We start from the raw sequence: 18,874 nt of genomic DNA on the forward strand, positions 1-18,874 counted from the left end.
GACATTTACAAGGTAAACTGACGTAGTTTTAATTAATATGGATCATCTGTCTTTAAATACATAAACTGACTAAACATACCTGCAAAAGAAACATATCTGGGAAAACAAATACATTTTTATGTGTTTTGGTCTTTTATCCACACAGACCCTCTGTTAAATATCATTAAAATGATTATTTATGAAAATGAAGTGGAGATTTGTGTTTCTGTTTATGTGTATATAAGAGAAAACTGAGTTTTAGGGTCTGACACAGTACAGTCTGACACAAATAATGTGCCAATATATCCAAACACTTCCTTTGACATGATTTCCAAACAACATAATTTTGTTTTTTAATAACTTTATATTGTAATATATTATTTAAAAGTAGTTCAAGCTATCTATTTGTCCAAACAACTGAACCTCCTGGCGCCATTTTCGATTCTTAACAGGAAGTTGTATATAAGTTTTGAAACTTTCTGATTGTCTGGCATAGATTTTAGTTTTGTGCTACACTGCCCCCTATAGGTCTGGCATGTTTAAAGCGTGGGTAAAAACGTTCTGAAACCAATATTATGCACAGTATTATTTATTAAAAAGATGTGGCAGAGATATTTGTTTTTATCCGGCAACTTGTGAATATGCATGCTTCTATTCACCTTTAACTTGGTACATCGGAATTTCCTCGTTTTGGGGCAATAAAGTACATTTCCATTCTAATCTCTATTAATTTTGCTAGTAGGGTTATTAATAAGTTCAAATTTTCTGATACTCATTTCCAAGAATGGCAGGATATTCATCTGCTTCATCAACATTTTTTAATTGAAAATGGTAGGAAAGAACAAGACAAATTCCACTGTTATGATGCTAACGTAATTAAAATGAAAAAGTCTCCACATGTGCTGGCAGGGCTAACTTCTACCAATCTTAAACTGCAGTAGGAGGACCGCACAAATCCACTCCAGCGGCTGCAAACGGCCCCCAGGCCACACTTTGAGCACCCTTACTGTAAACTTAATTTGAATAATTTTACTTTATGAGGTGTGTAAATAAAAAACATCGTCTTTTTGTGTTTTTTTTTTGGTGACGGGCAACAAATTAAGTTAAAAAAGGAAAGAGTTTTTGTACTTTTCATCGCGTGCGCAGTTTATTATTTTGGTTTAAATTTGAGCATGCGCATCTTTTCCTTTTGCTACTTAGCACAGACTATAATTTCACAGCGACGTAGAACTGACTATTGAACTCCGAGGGTGAAAAGTAAACATAAAAAGCAGAAGAACGGAAACTCATCCGCTTTTAACCTCAGCCCGACGCGTTAAGGAACACCTGTCGTCCCGGCTTCCTTTGCGTGTCCAATATGGAAGAACTGGCGGTGGAGGTCCGTGGCTCCAACGGCGCTTATTACAAGGTAAATCCCGGCTAAACAACACGTCTGGAAACTTAACACGTCGTTATCAAGTACTGCGTGTTCTGCTGAAACATCAGGTACAGCGGGTGGTTGTTCGGGCCGGTTCTGGATCCATCATTAGACAGCAAGCGCAGAGCTAGCACAAATTAGCCGGCTAAGCTAACGATGCTAGCAGGTCTGATTACTTTTTGACGACATTTGTTAAACACTATGAGGAAGTAATATTGTCTGTTCTGTGATGTATTGATTATTAAACAAATAAAAGTGACGTCCCCCAGTCTAGTTTTACTCTGAGCGTTGTCTTCCTTAGCTAAAAGCTAGCTCACTTGCTAGCTGCCAAACTGTTGACGTCTGAAGATGTTGAGTAAACACGGTATCCAGGTAACATTCACCCCCCTTTTCTGTGTTTATATGCGTTAGGACTTGAATACGTTTTTTATTTTTGGGTTTTCAATTAAAAATCAAGCTGCTAATGTTGCTTGATTTAGTGGTTTTTGAACAGACTACCACTTTCTGTCACCGTCTATTATTTGATACTTGATCACGTCCCAGCTATCTTTGCTATGTGCATGTGTGAGCCAGCTGTTCCCTGTCACTCCCGACCAGCTGGCATGCCAGCACAGGTTCGCTGATACCGCACACTTCCAAGCTATTTCTGGACCTCCGACCCAAAGTGATACCCTCATGTTTTTCAGCTCTCCTTTCCTTCTCCTCCCTTTTGTTTCTTCTTTCACTTCCATGCCTTAGACCGTCTGATTCATACTTTCCTCAAGGCTTTTTCCACTGTAACCCACTCAGCTAAAGATATTTCAGACTCATTAACTGAATCATTATCTGAATATGTAACCATTAACATGAAATTGCGTTGAGGTAATGTTTTGGGTTTTGTTTCTGTTGAAAATGGTCACATGACTTGTATGAAACTTATTGTAGTGTCGTTGAAGCAAACATTGAAGGTATGTTTAAGCTTTTCTGCATATGAACACCACAAGATCAAATCAAAAATTAATTGAACTGCTATTTGAAGCTTAAATATTCAACATATTAATAAAAGTTGTAATTTTTTTTTCTTCAAAGTTTTAAATTGTTGGATTCTAGACAACAGGAGAGATTCAGCAATCATTTGTCTTTGCCGTATGATTATATTTAAAACTGCAATTTTTCTGCATATATATACAGCTTAAAATCAAATAAAAAACTAATTTAACTATTTGAAATGGAGACATTCAACATATCAATAAAAACTTATAAGTTTTAAGGTGTGTTGTAAACAACAGGAGAGATTCAACTATCAGGTTTTTCTGGCCAGTTTTATTTTTTAATGCCAGACCTACAAAATGCTTTTTTCTTTATGAGACAAGTTAATTTTCTGTGAAAAGATAACTATTTAAATTATTAAAATAATAATTTTTTTAGAAACTGGACACTGGTGTACATTTGACATCTTGTTTTAGTGTTTAGCCTCCATTTTAAATACACAAATGTAATTTCTGCTTGTAGTGTAAAATGTTGTTGGCCCAGAATCAAAATATTTGTTGTCTGACAACAATAAGCAATAAATCAATCTTTTACTGATAAATGAAAATAAGAGCAATACATTTGCATTCTTGTTTGAATATTTTACTTAATGTTTAATTAAGCACAAGTAAACATTAAGCCATTTAATATTATTGAAAAACCGCCATCTTGGAAAATTCTACAAAATAGTTGGTTTATGTTTTTTTAATTTATTTTACAAAACTCCTAGTTGCAGGTTTTCATGTTTCCCTTGCTGAACCTAATAAGTAATATATTTTGAATGGCAATTTTGCTTTGTTGATACTTTAAAAACCAATTTTATTTATTATGTCTGTTGTTTTGTTTGTTTATTTTGGATATTTAAGTTTCAGTATTCTTTGGAAATTAAAGCTTATTCATTTTTGAGAGGATGTTCTTGCATTATTATGTTATTATCTTGCTATATTAGTCAAAATAAGTATCTAGAAACAACATTATTATATTTATTGCAATCATTTCCCAGACAGTTTATTGTTCAGGAATATTTGTAATCATGACAGACTCATGTATGACGTCATGCTAGCTGGAGCTACACTATGCTAATTTATTAATGAAGAAAAAAACAAACTGAGTTGTCATCGCAGTAAGGGTGATGTCCTGCAATATTTAGCAGGCTGCTCTGTTTCCAGTGTAAGGCAGTCATGTTTTGCATGTTAAAAATATATTTGGACAGCTGGATGGATTTTAATGCGCACACCTGATGCCTATATTTAGTAGCTGAGATGCTAACCGCAGAGCGTAGCATCTGAGCGTAATGGTAAAGAGAACAAAGATTTAGGAAAACATTCGAGAAATTAATCAAATTAAATAATATATTTGTTGCAATTATTATTAGTAGTATCATAAGTGATTAATTCTTGATTAATGCAATTAAAACCATATTTTAGTAAAAGGCGTCAAAGCAAGAAAAATGCATTTTTATTATGGCTGAAATTATTAATCGCAGTTAATCAATTATTGAAATAATTGTCTACTAATTTAGGAAGTGATTAATCGCTAACTGGAGTACACACAGACTAAAAACGCCAAATTGGTGAAACAACAACACAGTAAGGGCAGTAATTAAGCCAGAACTGTACAAAAGATATTTATAATTTGTATTTAAGATGAAAAACCTTCTTTGTTTGTAAATATGCTCTGACCAGAACTCCTCAGGTGGCAGTTTTAGCTTCTCCTGGTTCAAATCCTGTGAAATATTTATTTATTCTATTAAACACCTTTTTCTATCCAATTATTCATTTGTTATTATGCAACATAATCAACATTTTTAGCTTCTTTGTTACAAATAATCAAGCATGCTTAAAAGAAATACTGTTATTGCACTTTAGGGAATAAAATATTTATTTTCCTATTATTTTGTTTATTTGCATCTTTTAATATATTTCTAATATTCTTAAGTGAAAAATCTGGCAGTTAATCAGATAATTAATATTTAGATTTTTTTTATTTAGCCACGTAAGCCTTAATTATTGATAGAATAATCGGTGACCAAAATAATTGTGTTATTTGGTTTTAGGAATTTTTCTAATGAAAGCTGCTTTTATTCACCTGTTTTTGTCCTGCAGGGTTTGGTCAAAGATATCCACGATGACTCTCTCACCATTGCCTTTGAGAACAAGTAAGCAAGTCTCCTTCTTTATTATGTAGAACAAGCAAACATAAAAAACAGAATAGTTGTGTTTTTAGTAAAGTGTGACGGTTCTGTTTCAGCTGGCAGCCAGAACGCCAGGTGCCCTTCAGCGACGTCAGGTTGCCTCCACCTGCGGATGCCAAGAAGGAGATCGGAGAAGGAGAAGAGGTGGAGGTGAGGCCATGTTCTCCTCGTCCATGTTCCCCTTTCTCCTGAATCACTACTAAAGCTGGGCGACATGGATTAAAGATAAAATGGATGACTCTTAATCAACTTTTCATTTTGCTTGCTTCCTTTTCTAAAAAAAGATGTTTTCAAAAAATGGCTTTTATTTCCGTCATCCTTTCTGTGAATTGTAGTACGGATTATTAGGGACAGGCTGCGACAATTCTTTAATTACAAGAATATAGCAGATATATATATATATATATATGCAAAATAAAGATAAAATTTTACTAGAAAAAGTGTCACTTTAATGAGTAAAAAGCTTCTAAAGTGATCAGGATCTGATGTAAACAGACTCAGTTGTTTGTACAGTCGATTTAATTTAATTTTGTCTTACTTTTTGAAGTGAACAAAATTATTTGCACTAGAAACTACATCAAAACTATTTGGTAAGATTTTGTGTTTTTGCAGTGTATTCTCGCAATTAAAAAAAAACAAAAAAATCTTAGCCTGGTGCTAATATCCTGTCGTAGAGTTGGCCTGAATTCAAAGTCTTAATGAATAGAAGCTGTAAAACCAAGATGGCCGCCGTTGGTGTTCTGACCTTGTGTTTTTAGCAAAGTTTGACGCTGTGGTGAACAAAGGTTTCCAGAGACAGGCTGAGCTACGGAAACCCAAGGAATGCAGTGGTATTCTTCCAGAAATTAAATCTTCAAAAATCTGAAATTTGTTTAATCAATAAAATCTCCCAATACTTCTGATAAACAGAGGTGGGGAGAGTGGCCAAAAATAAAAGCGTCACTACTTCAACATATTTTTACTCAAGTAAAAATAAAAAGTATCTGTCCAAGAAATTACTCGAGTAAAAAAGTATTTGGTAAAAAGTTTACTTAAGTACTGAGTAACTGATCAAATTATCAATCATTTAATATGTAAAAATTACATCATCAGACACAATAAAATATAAAGTTGAATAGAAATTTTAGTATTTTAAGGATGAAATTTACACTAATTCACATAAATAACAAAAAAAATATCAAAATCAGGCAAAATAAAAAAAAAAAAAAACACTTCCAAATTAGTTTCCTTTAATGAAAACTTGTGAAAGTTTAACAGAAACTGCAGGTGTGTGTCTGGTGGATTTCTGGTTAAAACATGTTTGTTTTTTATTCAGTGGGTAGAAAATCCAGACATTTGACTCAAGTAAGAGCAGAAATACTTTGTAATAAAATTACTCAAGTAAAAGTAAAAAGTACGGCTCCTCCTAAAAGTACATTTTTCAAAAAAAGTTTATTGAGTAAATGTAACCAGTTACTACCCAGCCCTTCTCATATCTGGTTTATTGTTGTCAGATTCTCTCCAGAGCCAACGAACAGGAGCCTTGTGGCTGGTGGCTGGCCAAAGTCCGCATGATGAAGGGAGATGTGAGTTTCTTAATGTTGCAGAAAGTTTCTATGCTTTGTTCTGAGTTTACCAAACTCTTCATTCATTTGTTTTAAATTGACCAAATGTTTAATTTATTTATTTTAATTTGACCAAATGTTTAATTTGTTTTAAATTGACCAAATGTTTAATTCATTTATTTTAATTTGACCAAATGTTTAATTTGTTTTAAATTGACCAAATGTTTAATTTATTTTTTTTAATTTGACCAAATGTTTAATTTATTTGTTTTAAATTGACCAAATGTTTAATTTATTTATTTTAATTTGACCAAATGTTTAATTTGTTTTAAATTGACCAAAGTCTTCATTTACTTGTGTTTGTGTTCTCCGTTCCCAGTTCTATGTGATCGAGTACGCCGCTTGTGACGCCACCTACAACGAGATCGTAACGTTCGAGCGTTTGCGGCCGGTCAACCCTAACAAGGCCGTTACCAAGAACTCCTTCCACAAGTGCACTGTCTCCGTTCCTCAGGACATACAGGAAGCGTGCGTGCCACAGATTATCCATGTTGACGTTACAGATGCCATATTAATATTTGCATCGACCCAAATATTTAAAAAAATTCAACATCAGTTATTGGTGACAATGTTCCTGATCTATTCGGTCTAATTCTGTGCTTTGGTGTGAATGATATCGATGTTGGTGTCGATGTATCGTGTGGTAGAATTGTGAGAACAATAAAAGTGACCATAGGAAGTATTTATTACTAGTGTTTTTGGTAACTCTGGTTGTTACTGGGTGTCACAGATTATATATCCCCCCAAACACAAAAACTGCTTGAAAAATATTCCTATTTGTATTTTTGCTTCTTTAGGACACCAGTCGCATAAATAAGTGTGATTTAGACCATTAAACTGCAAATTGTAACTTCATTTAGTCATATTTTCAAATTTATTGGTATTAATTGATGCTTTCATTGAACAAAAAGGGCAGAAAATGGTAAAAACTAACAATCCAGACATTTTGAGGGGTTTTAAACAACATTAACTGGAATTTTCTGTGACAACAATAAATCAAAATTACTATCATGATAAGAAATTTATTATGATAAATGATAAACACCCGTACCTTTGAGGTAATTCAGTTTTTTTTTTTCTGTATTGGATCCGTGTCAATACAGACTCAATACTGACTCTAAACCCCGGGTATCGGTACTGGCAGTGAAAAAAGTGGGTTGGTGCATCTTTAGTTACTGTTTTATGGAAATGTGTGTCGTGTTCCTGTGTTGCAGGTGCCAGAGCGAAAACGCACACAAGGATTTCAAGAAAGCAGTGGGAGCCTGTCGAGTCTCGTTCTGCCCAGAGAGCAGCGAGCTGCTGATCGTGGTAACGCTGCCTGACCTTTACGTATCTGCAGACATGGACAGTAACTAGTTACTGTTACTCGAGTACATTTACCTGAGTAACGTTTTGGAATATTTTTATTTTTCCTTGAGTAATTTTATTTGAAGTTTCTCTTCTCTTACTCAACACATTATAAAATTTTATAATATTTTTATTGAAAGAAACTGATTTAAATTTTTTTATTATTATATTATTATTTTTAATTATTTTACTTAAATGAATCATTTTGATCTTTAAAATACCAAAATTTCCACATAACTTATATTTTGATCTGCCTGCTCAGGTAATTTTTGAATATTGAATGATTGATAATTGCATCACACACTAAAAAATGCTGGGTTACAAAGTAGGTTACTGCAGTTTTTATTGAAAGAAACTTTCATTTTGTTGTTTTTTTGTTATATGAATTATTGTCGTTTTTTTTCTTCAAATACCGAAATTTCCACTTAATTTCATATTTGTTCCGTCTGATGATGTAATTTTTAAATATCAAGTGACTGATAATATAATCAATTAATCAGTACTTATCAGTACTTTTTACCAAATACCTTTTTACTCCTGCTTGAGTAATTTTGGCTACTTTTACTTTTACTTGAGTAGAAATATGTTGAAGTAGTTTTACTCTCAGCTGATACTCTGCTCTCCTCTGGTCGAGGAGGATCTTTATGCTGCTGCCATAAAGCTGTTCTTCTCTCTGGATGCGAACATTTCCTGTTTCTGGTTGCAGTCCACCAATGAGTCCACAGTGAAGCGCGTGTCTCTGCTGAGCGACATGCACCTGCGCAGCCTGAGAACCAAGCTGCTGCTGATGTCACGCAACCAGGAAGCCACAAAGCACCTGGAGGTCAGTAGGTCACTACAGGAGCCAGTCATCAGTTACAGAAGACTCCCAGATCAACTTTGAATTAATTTCCCAGTCTTGTGTCGGGTGTTTAGACCTCCAGGCAGCTGGTGTCGTCCTTCCAGCAGGAGTTCACCGTGAGGACGGACCTGATGGGCCTGGCCATCGGCAGCCACGGCAGCAACATCCAGCAAGCCAGGAAGCTCCCAGGGGTCACCGCCATCGAGTTGGACGAAGAGACCGGGACCTTCAGGATTTATGGAGAGGTACGGTGATGGAACCAGGCCTGTCACAACAAATCAATTAATCACTAATAAAATAAAACAAGCTCAGTTATTTCCATTTGTAGGATTTATTGTTTGTCTTTTCTCACTTTCTACCAAAAACTGGGTGACTTCATCTGGTGCTTTTGTCTCAACTAGTCATTTTTATGAGCAGCAATTTAGCTTCCACAGACTTCATAATTCAATTTATGTGTTGTTTTATTTTTTATTTTGAATATTTAAAATCTCTTCCAGATCAAGTGTTAATTTAGAATAGATGCAAGTCTAGTGCTTTAGTCTCAATTGGCTTCTTTTTTTAAAGGATAATTTTGTTTACAGAGACTTCATAATTCATTTTATTTGTTGTTTTGTTTATTTATGTTGGATATTTAAAATGTCTTCCAGTTCCAGTGTTGAATGTTCCTTAGAATTTATAATTTATTGATCTTCTAGCCATTAAATGGTCTCAAAACAACAACATGATAGTTTATCACAATAATTTCTCCAACATCCAGTATTTTACCTGCATTTATTTGTGGTTGTTTACGTTGTTTATATTAAAATAGATTTTAATCTAATGTTATCTAAAACAGTAGATTTTTTATGCTTTTAATGAAATATGCAAATACCTGCCTCTTAGTTCTGACCAATAGAGTTGTTCTACCTGATTTTTAAGATATTCCTAGACTTTTCTGACTTTTTTTTTCCTTTCTTTTTTTAATAATTTGTTGTGGTTTTTAATCCAGATTATGTTTGTGTTGTAATTTAGACGGAGGAAGCTGTAAAGAAGGCCAGAAGCTTCCTGGAGTTTGTGGAGGATTCAGTCCAGGTGCCAAGGAATCTTGTTGGTATGCAGAGTTTTAGTTTGGTTACAACATCAAGCCAATTATACACAAAATATCTCTGAGTAAAAATTGTGATTGTAGTTTTCTGTCTCATATTTTAAAAGTGTACAGATTCTGCAGGGTTTTTTTGTTTTGTTTTGATATTTATTCATTTTTATCTATGTAAATGTATTTTCTCCCTTGATCTAAAAGCGTGTTTTTAAAGTTTCTTGCTTTCCGTCTGTTCCTGTCTGCAGGCAAAGTGATTGGTAAGAATGGGAAGGTGATCCAGGAGATGGTGGATAAGTCTGGTGTGGTCCGGGTCCGAATAGAAGGAGACAACGACAACAAGCAACCCAGACAGGAAGTAAGAATGCTACTCCCACATCACTTCCTTTAACCCAGCATCTTCCTCAGGATTATTTAAAACAACGATGGACTTGGATTACACACACACTCTCAGTTCGTACTAACGTGTGTGTTTGGTGTTTGTGCTTTGTTGACACAGGGAATGGTCCCCTTTACGTTTGTCGGTACTAAGGAGAGTATCGGCAACGTTCAGGTCCTGTTGGAGTATCACATCTCCTACCTGAATGTAAGCCATCTTTTATTCTCATTCCTTCTGCATGAACGAACCCTGACTGATGTTCACTGGCTTAACGTTTCAGTTTGTTCTGCTAACATGCTGAGATCTGATGGAGAAGAGCTGCACCACATATCGAACGCCATCATCCAGAGCATCAGTGTTTATTATTGCAATCTTAGCTGGATGGGTGTTGCAGTTGCCTAGCAACGAGAAGGTCCTGGGTTCAAATCCCAGCCGGGGGGCTTTTCTTGATGGCGTTTGCATGTTCTCCTCATTCATGTGTGGGTTCTCTCCGGGTACTGAACGGATTCATCGATTGTTGAAACTGATTAATCGTTAACTGAAGTGTACAGACTGGAGAAAAAGCCAACTGATGAAAGAACAACACATTCAGAGCAGTAATTAAACCAAAATTGTTCCAAAAAATATATATATTTTGCGAAGTTCACTAAAGTAACACTGTTATTGCATTTTTGGCAAGACAATGTTCATTTTCTCATTTAAAACTTAATTAATTTGTTGATTTGCATCTGCGAATGTATTTTTAATATTGTATAAAAATCTGCAGAATCTGCCAGTTTTCCCGATTAATTGATGACTCTTCAGAATAATTGATTAATCGCTGCATAAAATTAGCAGTAGTTGCTCAAATCTCAAGTATTTTGAGGCAAAGCAACAAAAAGAATATATTAATCACAATCTATCGTCGACACAGTAATAAACAACATCATAACTTGGCTTTATAATTTTAATATTGGTTCAAGACCTGGAGAAACTCCTGTTAGTTTATAAATTGTGGAGTACTTAGCAACTCAGAACAAGAATCAAACATGGAGAACCGACATTTACCTTTATACTTTACTAATATAAAACAAACTCAGAAAATACTGAGCAACCCGGAACAACTGGAACATTTTAAAATGTAGTTTTTCTTTTATTGTGCTTGTGTTGTTTTTCTTCTAATTAATGTGAATTAATGTGCAGTTCAAAGCATTTTGAACTGCACTGAAAAAGTGCTACATAAATAAAACTTATTCGTCTTCTTCGTCTTATCTGCATGTGTGTAGAATTGTGCAGCCCTATAGCGAACCTTATATTGTTCTAATAGTGTTTCTGCTAGTCCTCTGCTTTACTCGCACACTTTGTTCTGTGTGTCCTGTGCTGTCTGCATGTCTGCGTTCCTGCTGCGGTGTGTGTGTGTGTGTGTGTGTGTGTGTGTAGGCCATGGTGGAGCTGCTTGTGGAGAGCCAGCAGCTAGAGGAAGAGCTGAGGCAAATTGCGAATTATGCTCAGGGAAGCAGCCTAGCCAGATTCAGTGTAAACAGGACAAGGTGCTCTGGAAGCAGTGTAGATGTGTGTATGATGTCTCTGCATGCACATCCTGTGATGACCTTCAAAATGTCAGCTTTGCCTTATTATTCCATCTGTTTTAAACAGCATCAGCGCGTCAGCCAGTCACCCTCTTTCTCTTCTTATCTTCTCATTTTTGTCCTCGTTCTGACTTTCTTTGTGTAAGGAGGTTGAGCAGCTTCGTCTGGAGCGGATGCAGATCGATGAGCAGTTGCGTCAGATCACCCAAGGTCACCGGCCGGTCGATCGGGAGCGGGGCGAGCGAGGAGAGAGAGGCGGCGGGGGCTATAACGCAGACAACGGCGCCAACGCGTCGTCGGCCTCGCTGCGCGGCAGCCGCTCCTACAACAGCAGGGGGCGCGGCCGGAGAGGCCACAGCTACAACACTGGATACGGTACGCACCTGCAGCAAGTGTTTAATAATTCACTTCTTCAGGGCTCCTACACAGGAAAACTTTAGATTTTATTTCCAAATCTGGATATGTATGGAAAACGTTTCTGTTGCCAGACTTCTTTAACTGTCCTTTTCTGTAAAAGTTGGATTTCTCTCTCAGTTTCAGTCCATCTACACATCCATCCATTCTGTTTGTCTGATTATCCATCCTTCCTCTATCTAGTCTTCTTTCCTTCCCTTCCTGTTCTTCTTCTTCACAGGTTTTAGTTTTTGTGAGCCTCATATTTAAAGCCTAACAACAAGGCCTGAAACAGTAAATCTGATTAAAGGGGCAGTATTATGTTAAACTGACCTCATCAAAAACAAACCTGGAGTGTTGCCTTGATTCTTTCATTCATGCTTGAGAAATCCTTGAATCTCCACGGCAACCATTCAGATGTGCAAAACGCCCCGGATGGACCTGACCCACTCAACTCCTTCAGACTAGCCTGCTGCAATTAGCAAACACCTGCTGAGCTCATTACAGGAGCTACTGCTACTTTAAAGGGCTAATAGACGTTGTGATGACTTCCTGAGGGCGGAGTTTCAGAAAGAGCAGGAGGTTTTAAAAGACAGACCCAATTTCAAGATGTCAAATCAGGAAGTTAATTTTATTTTAAGTCATATTTCATGTACAGCTCTGGAAAAAATGAAGAGCCCACTCCACTGAACCCCACTGAAAACCTCCTGGTTTTTCCACCAAATATTGACTTCTGACCTCTTCCTGAGTTAAAACATTGGTTTAGTTGTTTCTAAATAAATATTGTTTTCTCTGCATTATTTGAGGTTTGAAAGCACTGCATCTTTTTCCTTATTTTGACCATTTCTCATGGTCTGCAAATACTTAATTTTTGCTTGGAAGTTCAGAGACATGTTGTCAGTAGTTCAAAGACTAAAAAATAATGTTCCTTTTACTTAAACATATATCTACAATAAGTACAGAGAAACTGATCATTTTAAATGCTTTTTCCAGAGTTTTATGTAGCATTTATCATAGTTACTTGATTGTGCTATAAAATGGTACAATTAAAGGGAAATAATACTGCCTTTTAATCGATTATTGAAATAATCATGAAGTAATTTAAAATTTTTGAGTTGAGTTGGAAAAACAACAGAATAGTCTGGGATTTTGACTCTGGAAAGGTATGACATTTTATGAGCATTAATCTTGATCCCTGCTGTTTATTCTTGTTTTCCTGCATCGTCTTAAATTCAGGCGCCAATTCGGAGCATTCGAATCCCTCTGAGACGGATTCAGAGCGTAAAGACGAGCTCAGTGATTGGTCGCTGGCAGGAGAGGACCTGGACGGGTGAGCTTTGAGTTTCCTCATCACTAAAAAGCTGCAGAAACGTTTCAACCTCCAGGCGACGCTCAGATCTCTGGAGTCGATGTTTCCGCTCGTATCGTTTCCATTTGGTTTTGTTTAAATTTGCAGGGAGAGAGAGCGAGGCCCTCGCCCACAGAGAGACGGCCGCCGGAGGCCCGGACCCGGCCGGGGCCGAGGAGGAGGAAGAGGCAGAGGAAGAGGAGGATACGGATACAACTCTGGTACAACTCACTTTCAAAAAGAAAAAAATTAAGCTCTCCCTATCAGATCATAACTTGGTGCCTGGGACTTTCAGGATTCTGGTTGAAATCCTTGAAAACGCTTGAATTTAGATTTCAATTAAGTCCTTGAAAGTGCTTGATATTCAAACTGCTCAGTTTTATAGTAAATTTGAATTTTACATTTGATGAAAACAAGTTGGAAAATGTTATTTACAGTTGAAACCAGATGCACTTCATAAAAAGACAGACACATTTTTTTCTTACTGTCTGACGTTGAAACAGGCGAAACTTTTCTTGTTTTAGATTAATTAAAACTACCAAAATTATTTACATTTGCTAAAGGTCAAAAAACCTGGTGAGAATAATTTTTGAGATTTTTGTTTTTGTTAGCATTTAATTTGAGCAAGAAGGTCCTTAACCTGAACTCAGTTTATTTGGATTGCATCAATGTAATCCAAATAAGGATCAATGCCTTGATGACTTATTGAATATCTTACATTTATACACTAAACAAAGTTACTGAAATTGGGGGATTTTTGTTAAATTTGTGTTTTGTTCTCAGACCAGTCAGTTATATCATATATTAGTAATGAATAATAATACATTTTATTTGAAGGCGCCTTTCAAAGCAGTTAAGGTCACTGAACAAGAAATGGAAACAATAAAATAAACACTATAAAACAACAAAGGTCATGTATCAAAATATCAAACACTATTGATGATAGAAAGAAATTGAAATTAAAAATGAAAACAATAAAAATGAACCAAAAAAGACAAAGTTTGGTGATGTTCCAGTCGTACTGTGGGAAAAATTTCCACGCCCGTGACTTTGGAGTGGTTTTTGTGCAGGCTCCAGGGATCACGAGAACAATCCCCCCTACGGAAGCCTGGAGGCGAACACGGAGACGGACCAGACGGCCGACACGGACGCCAGCGAGTCCAACCTGCCCGCCAACCGCCGCCGTCGCTCCCGGCGACGCAGAACGGACGAGGACGCCACCCTGATAGATGGCATGAGCGAGTCCGACAACGCCTCCGTCAGCGAAAATGGAATAGGTATTTTTCATTTTTATTTACTTTGGAGCACAAATTTTCCATGATTCCCTTTACCGAGTCAGAGGGAAAAGAGCTGCTGTTAGCATTCAGGCTCAAAGCATAACAAAGGAACCAATCCGTTTCTTTGTGATGACCCAACGTTCCCAGATTTGTCCGAAGCAAAACCTCAGCGTCGCAATCGCAGCCGCCGCCGCCGCATGCGCCTGCCTGAGGAGAGGCAGCCAGGTAACGCAGCAGCTGCAGGCGTCGCTGCACACTCCTCCACCGCCGCTCACGTTTGGTTGTGGGACAGCAACAGAGAACTAAGTGAAGCAGAAATTAACTAGCATGAACGTTGCATGTTCCAGCTCCTAACAGAACACAACACTTTGTCCTAATGGGCCCTCTGCACTATGAGTTGCCTTGTTGCTGAAAATGTGCTATATAAATAAAATTACCTTACCTGTTGTTTACATCCGGAAATTTCTTTTACCTGTTATCCGTAGCCGCGCTGCAGCGGCAGAACGATACCATTAACTAAATAAAAGGTATTAATTCAGTGCAGTTCGCCACAGCATAGGAAAAAATAACGCTGAAGAACGCAAAACAACTTTTATTCTTGTTTTTCTCGCCCTCTGTGTCGTTGCCATAGAAACTGACAACGCCACAATATGTTTCAGGATTCAACACCAAAAACACTCAAACATTTCCCACACAAAGAACAGAACATTCAGTCCGTTACAGTTTTAGGTTTTCAGACTTGATCTTTATTTGGTGATTATTAATAAGTGATCGCTGGTGTAGATTAGCTACCGCTGTGTTAGCTTAGCTAAAAGCAGCGTTGATTAGCTCATTTAAATATCTGCTCTACTGATTATCTGTGAGTTGGTGTTTAAGTCGCCTTTTTTATTTTTTAACTGAACCAGAACGCAGAATTCTGCAGCACATCTACATGTTAAGGTTGTCATAGTCAAGCTAGCATAACTGACCTACTTCCTTTCACCTCACTTTTTTTTCCTGACTTTATCAAGTTGTCGTAGTGTTTACAATCAGTAGCAAAGCACTGCGTCCATTTTTTTTTATATGTCAGGCGTACATTTAATATTTAGCCGTTATGTTGACAGTTTGACAGCTAAAACCAATGAAGTCTCTAAACAAAACTTTGCTTCAAAAAAATCTTATCAGAATGGAAATTACTAAGCTCATTTTAATTTATCATGCGATTAATTGATTAATTACTCATTGCAACAGACTTATTAGCGCGACCTCTGATGTTTGTCTTTTTTTTACATATCTGTATCAGTTCTATAACTAAACTGTTTTTTCCATCTCGTGTGGTCGTATTGATTGAATTGATATGGAAACATACCAATATTGGTAAAGATATTACCAATAAGAACAGCAATATTAATATTCAATACCAATGTTGGCCCAAATTTACAAATCGGTTCATCGCTAATTATCTTCCCTCCGCTTCATAAATATTTTCTACTTTGTGTTGAAAAAATTCACTAAAGTTTGTGGTTTTAAACATGAATATTTTTATGTTGGTCTGTAAACGAATGAGATGTTGGTGTGATAAATCGGCTGCTGTTGCCTGTTTTTTCCTGATCGGTATTGAATTAACACGAGGCTGAACGTTTGGAGCAGACCTGCTCGGCTTTCCTTCAGACCTGGAGCCAGTTTGTGTTTGGTTAATTAACCTGAGAGGGTTTTTGTTCGGTTGTTAATGCAGTGACTGTGGCCGACTACATATCCAGGGCTGAATCTCAGAGCAGACAGATGACCGCCAAGGATACCAAGAAAAACAAGGAAGTGGTCAGTAAACGCTACAGCAGCTGCGTTTCCACTACAAACGCAACGCATAAAAAGTTTTTCCATTGCGAAATGCACTAATTTTGATGCAGTCGAAAAACCACCTGAAATTGGCACAAAAAGTTTTTCTTTCAAGTTGAGGTGTTTCCATTAAGTAAATTTATCGTCGTAATTCAAATTTACGCAGTTTTAAGGGGAATGGAAACGCACCTTATAGCTACGTTTCCATTATAAGTGTGCGCAGATCTTTGTTGATATTCCGCTAATGTCAAAAACCCCACAATTTAGCAATTGCGGTTCTTCCATTAAATAAGAAATCTGTGAGTAAGGTTGTTAATGTGATAAGTCACTAAAAAACATTGCACCATCATCTTCCTACCACTTCCTGTCGTCTTCTTTGTTGTTTCCGCCAGTAGAAACACCTGATTGTTTCAGTTGCAGTTTTGCGAAATAAAATATTTTCGATGCATCCAAAACGGCGCAATAACTTTTTATTGATTTTTTTCCCCCCGTAATTGCCATTTTTCCATTGAGCAAATTTAGTTTTGTAATTCTAATTTGCACAATTTTATGGTCAATGGAGAAACACCTGATGGCTACGTTTTCATTACAAAAGTGCTCAGAACTTTGTGTTTTTTCTACATTAGCGGAATTTCGTAATTGCGGTTCTTGCATTCAATAAGAAATCCAATTAAAATCATGTGTGAATAAGTTTGTCTGCGCGATAAGTCATTAAAAAACAGAATCTTTCCACCACCTCCTGTCGTCGTTTTCATCGTTTCCACCAGTTTTCAGTTGCAGTTTTAATACGACTGAAAATCCACCTCATCCTAGTGCAAAAACATTTGATCAAATAACGCTTATTTTCCGTAATTTCAATTTCCGCAGTTTTACGGTCAATGGAAACGCAGCTATATTCAGTTGTGAGACCAGCTGATTTTTTCCTTCCTTTAAACTTTCCAGTTTCTCCCTCATCGTGTTTTTGTTTCTGTGTCTTCAGGGTCAGGCGGAGGTCATTGCTGAGCACAGCCCACAGTCGGCTCCGGCAACCACCAATGGCTCCAACGACGACGTGTCCGACGTCACCGCCCCGAACGTCTCCGCCTACAACAGGGACTCGAACCCACAACCCGTCATGAACGGACTCTCCTAGTTAGACCCCAGCAAAGGAAATGGTTTCAAATATTGACAACACTTGATTGGATCTCCATGTCGGCATAGAGGCGTCAAATGTTAACATCTAAACACAACAAGCACTGTTTTGTTTTTTTTTTGTTTGTTTTTTTTTTACTTAATATTTGAAACCCGTTCTGCAGCAAACCTTTTAGCGCTCTGAACCCTGACCTTTACATGTTTGTCTCTGCTTCTGTTCACTTTTCAATACTTCTTCCAGTATGAGCTTGCCAAAGATAGTCACACACACACACACACACACACACACTTAGAGCTGTACTTTTAGTCCGCTCTTCATCTTAGAGCTCGGACTAAATGCAGTATTTACATAATGCAGACAGGGATTTTAATCAGATACTGCGGTGTGGATGCAGCCTGTTTTCCTGGTTCATAATGTCGTAGTCTGCCTTCTATCAGGTGAACGTAGCCGAATCATTTCTTTTTGGGACGTTTTGTGCATCAAGTTCAATATTCTGCATGAGCAGAGTGCAGAAGGTTTGCTGAAAAACCCAAGTGTGACGTACTTGTGATCAGCTGTCGTGCCTTGAGAGTAGACTCAACAAGTTGCTGCCTGGCTCTGCGCTCCATCTGGAATCCCTCCTCCCCTCACCTGCCACCAGTGGAACCAGTCCGGGTCGCCTGCCACCAGTGGAACCAGTCCGGGTCACCTGCCACCAGTGGAACCAGTCTGGGTGAGTCAGCGTGCGAAATGCTGAGGGGTTTCAGAGCCTTCTTTTCAAATCAGGTGTCTCTGCTCTCAAAGTCGTTGGGAGGGGGATTCGGTGATCCTTTAAGTGTATCTGGAGGATTTTTTGACTTTTAGCTGCTTCCTGTTCTTTAATATGCAACCACTTGGATCATAGGAAAGATGTTATTACTGCAGATCTGGAAAAGAAATGAGAAGAGTTGTTTTGTTTGCACTGAAGCGTAACCTTTTACTCTTAAAGCTGATTGTAGTCGAGTCTGAAAGCCGTTGCGTTGCTGGTTTTCTGGGAACATCTCACTACCCAACCTTTTATTTGATCAAGTACGACACCGAGAACTTCAGAAAACTGTAAAAAAAAATACAAACAACTGGATTAATCCGGTGTTGAGATGTTGCAGAAAACCGAAGCAGAGCGACGATGGTCTTTTCATGGTTCTTCCACACTGGCTGGCTGGAAACTGGTCACGACTGTTCCTCTGAGGAAGATTTATTTGGATTATTTATTTTTTAAAAAGTGTACAGTATTTAAAAAAATATTAAAAAAATAAAGACACTCTTCTTTTTCTTGACACTAAAACGTGATATCCAGAGGTTTTCATACATCCATCTACGATTTGGACTACTGACAGTTGTAACATCCCAAGAGTTTTTGTTGGGTCAACTACAGTAAATGTTTCTTTTTTAAGGATTGTCTGGTTGGTTGATGTGCAATATGTTTTGTACGCAGGTAGTTCCTAAATAAACTTGATCTTCTATGTAGATCTGAACCCA

General features: G+C 37.2%; 1 protein-coding gene across 7 annotated transcripts; it reads left to right on the plus strand.

The window, feature by feature from the left end:
• The first annotated feature begins 1,187 nt into the window (after positions 1-1,187).
• On the plus strand, positions 1,188-18,870 carry fxr1 (FMR1 autosomal homolog 1). 7 transcript variants are annotated; one of them, XM_032572029.1, is made up of 18 exons: positions 1,188-1,387; positions 4,510-4,562; positions 4,655-4,748; positions 6,092-6,163; positions 6,522-6,670; positions 7,417-7,510; positions 8,256-8,372; positions 8,465-8,635; positions 9,402-9,480; positions 9,714-9,823; positions 9,956-10,051; positions 11,562-11,787; positions 13,042-13,135; positions 13,262-13,374; positions 14,224-14,430; positions 14,578-14,655; positions 16,145-16,227; positions 17,225-18,870. In XM_032572029.1, the coding sequence occupies exons 1-18, from the start codon at positions 1,337-1,339 to the stop codon at positions 17,375-17,377; spliced, it is 2,040 nt and encodes a 679-aa protein (XP_032427920.1). In that variant the 5' UTR covers positions 1,188-1,336; the 3' UTR covers positions 17,378-18,870. The 7 variants fall into 7 exon arrangements, with proteins under 7 accessions (XP_032427920.1, XP_032427921.1, XP_032427923.1 ...); XM_032572030.1 differs by having other exon boundaries at positions 9,959-10,051; XM_032572032.1 differs by having other exon boundaries at positions 9,965-10,051.
• The last annotated feature ends 4 nt before the right edge of the window (positions 18,871-18,874 follow it).

Source organism: Xiphophorus hellerii, chromosome 9 (genome assembly GCF_003331165.1).
Source record: "Xiphophorus hellerii strain 12219 chromosome 9, Xiphophorus_hellerii-4.1, whole genome shotgun sequence".
Lineage (NCBI taxonomy): Eukaryota > Metazoa > Chordata > Actinopteri > Cyprinodontiformes > Poeciliidae > Xiphophorus > Xiphophorus hellerii.

Coding starts and splice junctions, on each gene's coding strand:
- fxr1 (XM_032572027.1), top strand. CDS start 1,337: ATGGAAGAACTGGCGGTGGAGGTCCGTGGCTCCAACGGCGCTTATTAC. Junction 6,164..6,521: donor TCCGCATGATGAAGGGAGAT/GTGAGTTTCTTA, acceptor CTCCGTTCCCAG/TTCTATGTGATCGAGTACGC. Junction 14,431..14,577: donor CGTCAGCGAAAATGGAATAG/GTATTTTTCATT, acceptor CAACGTTCCCAG/ATTTGTCCGAAGCAAAACCT.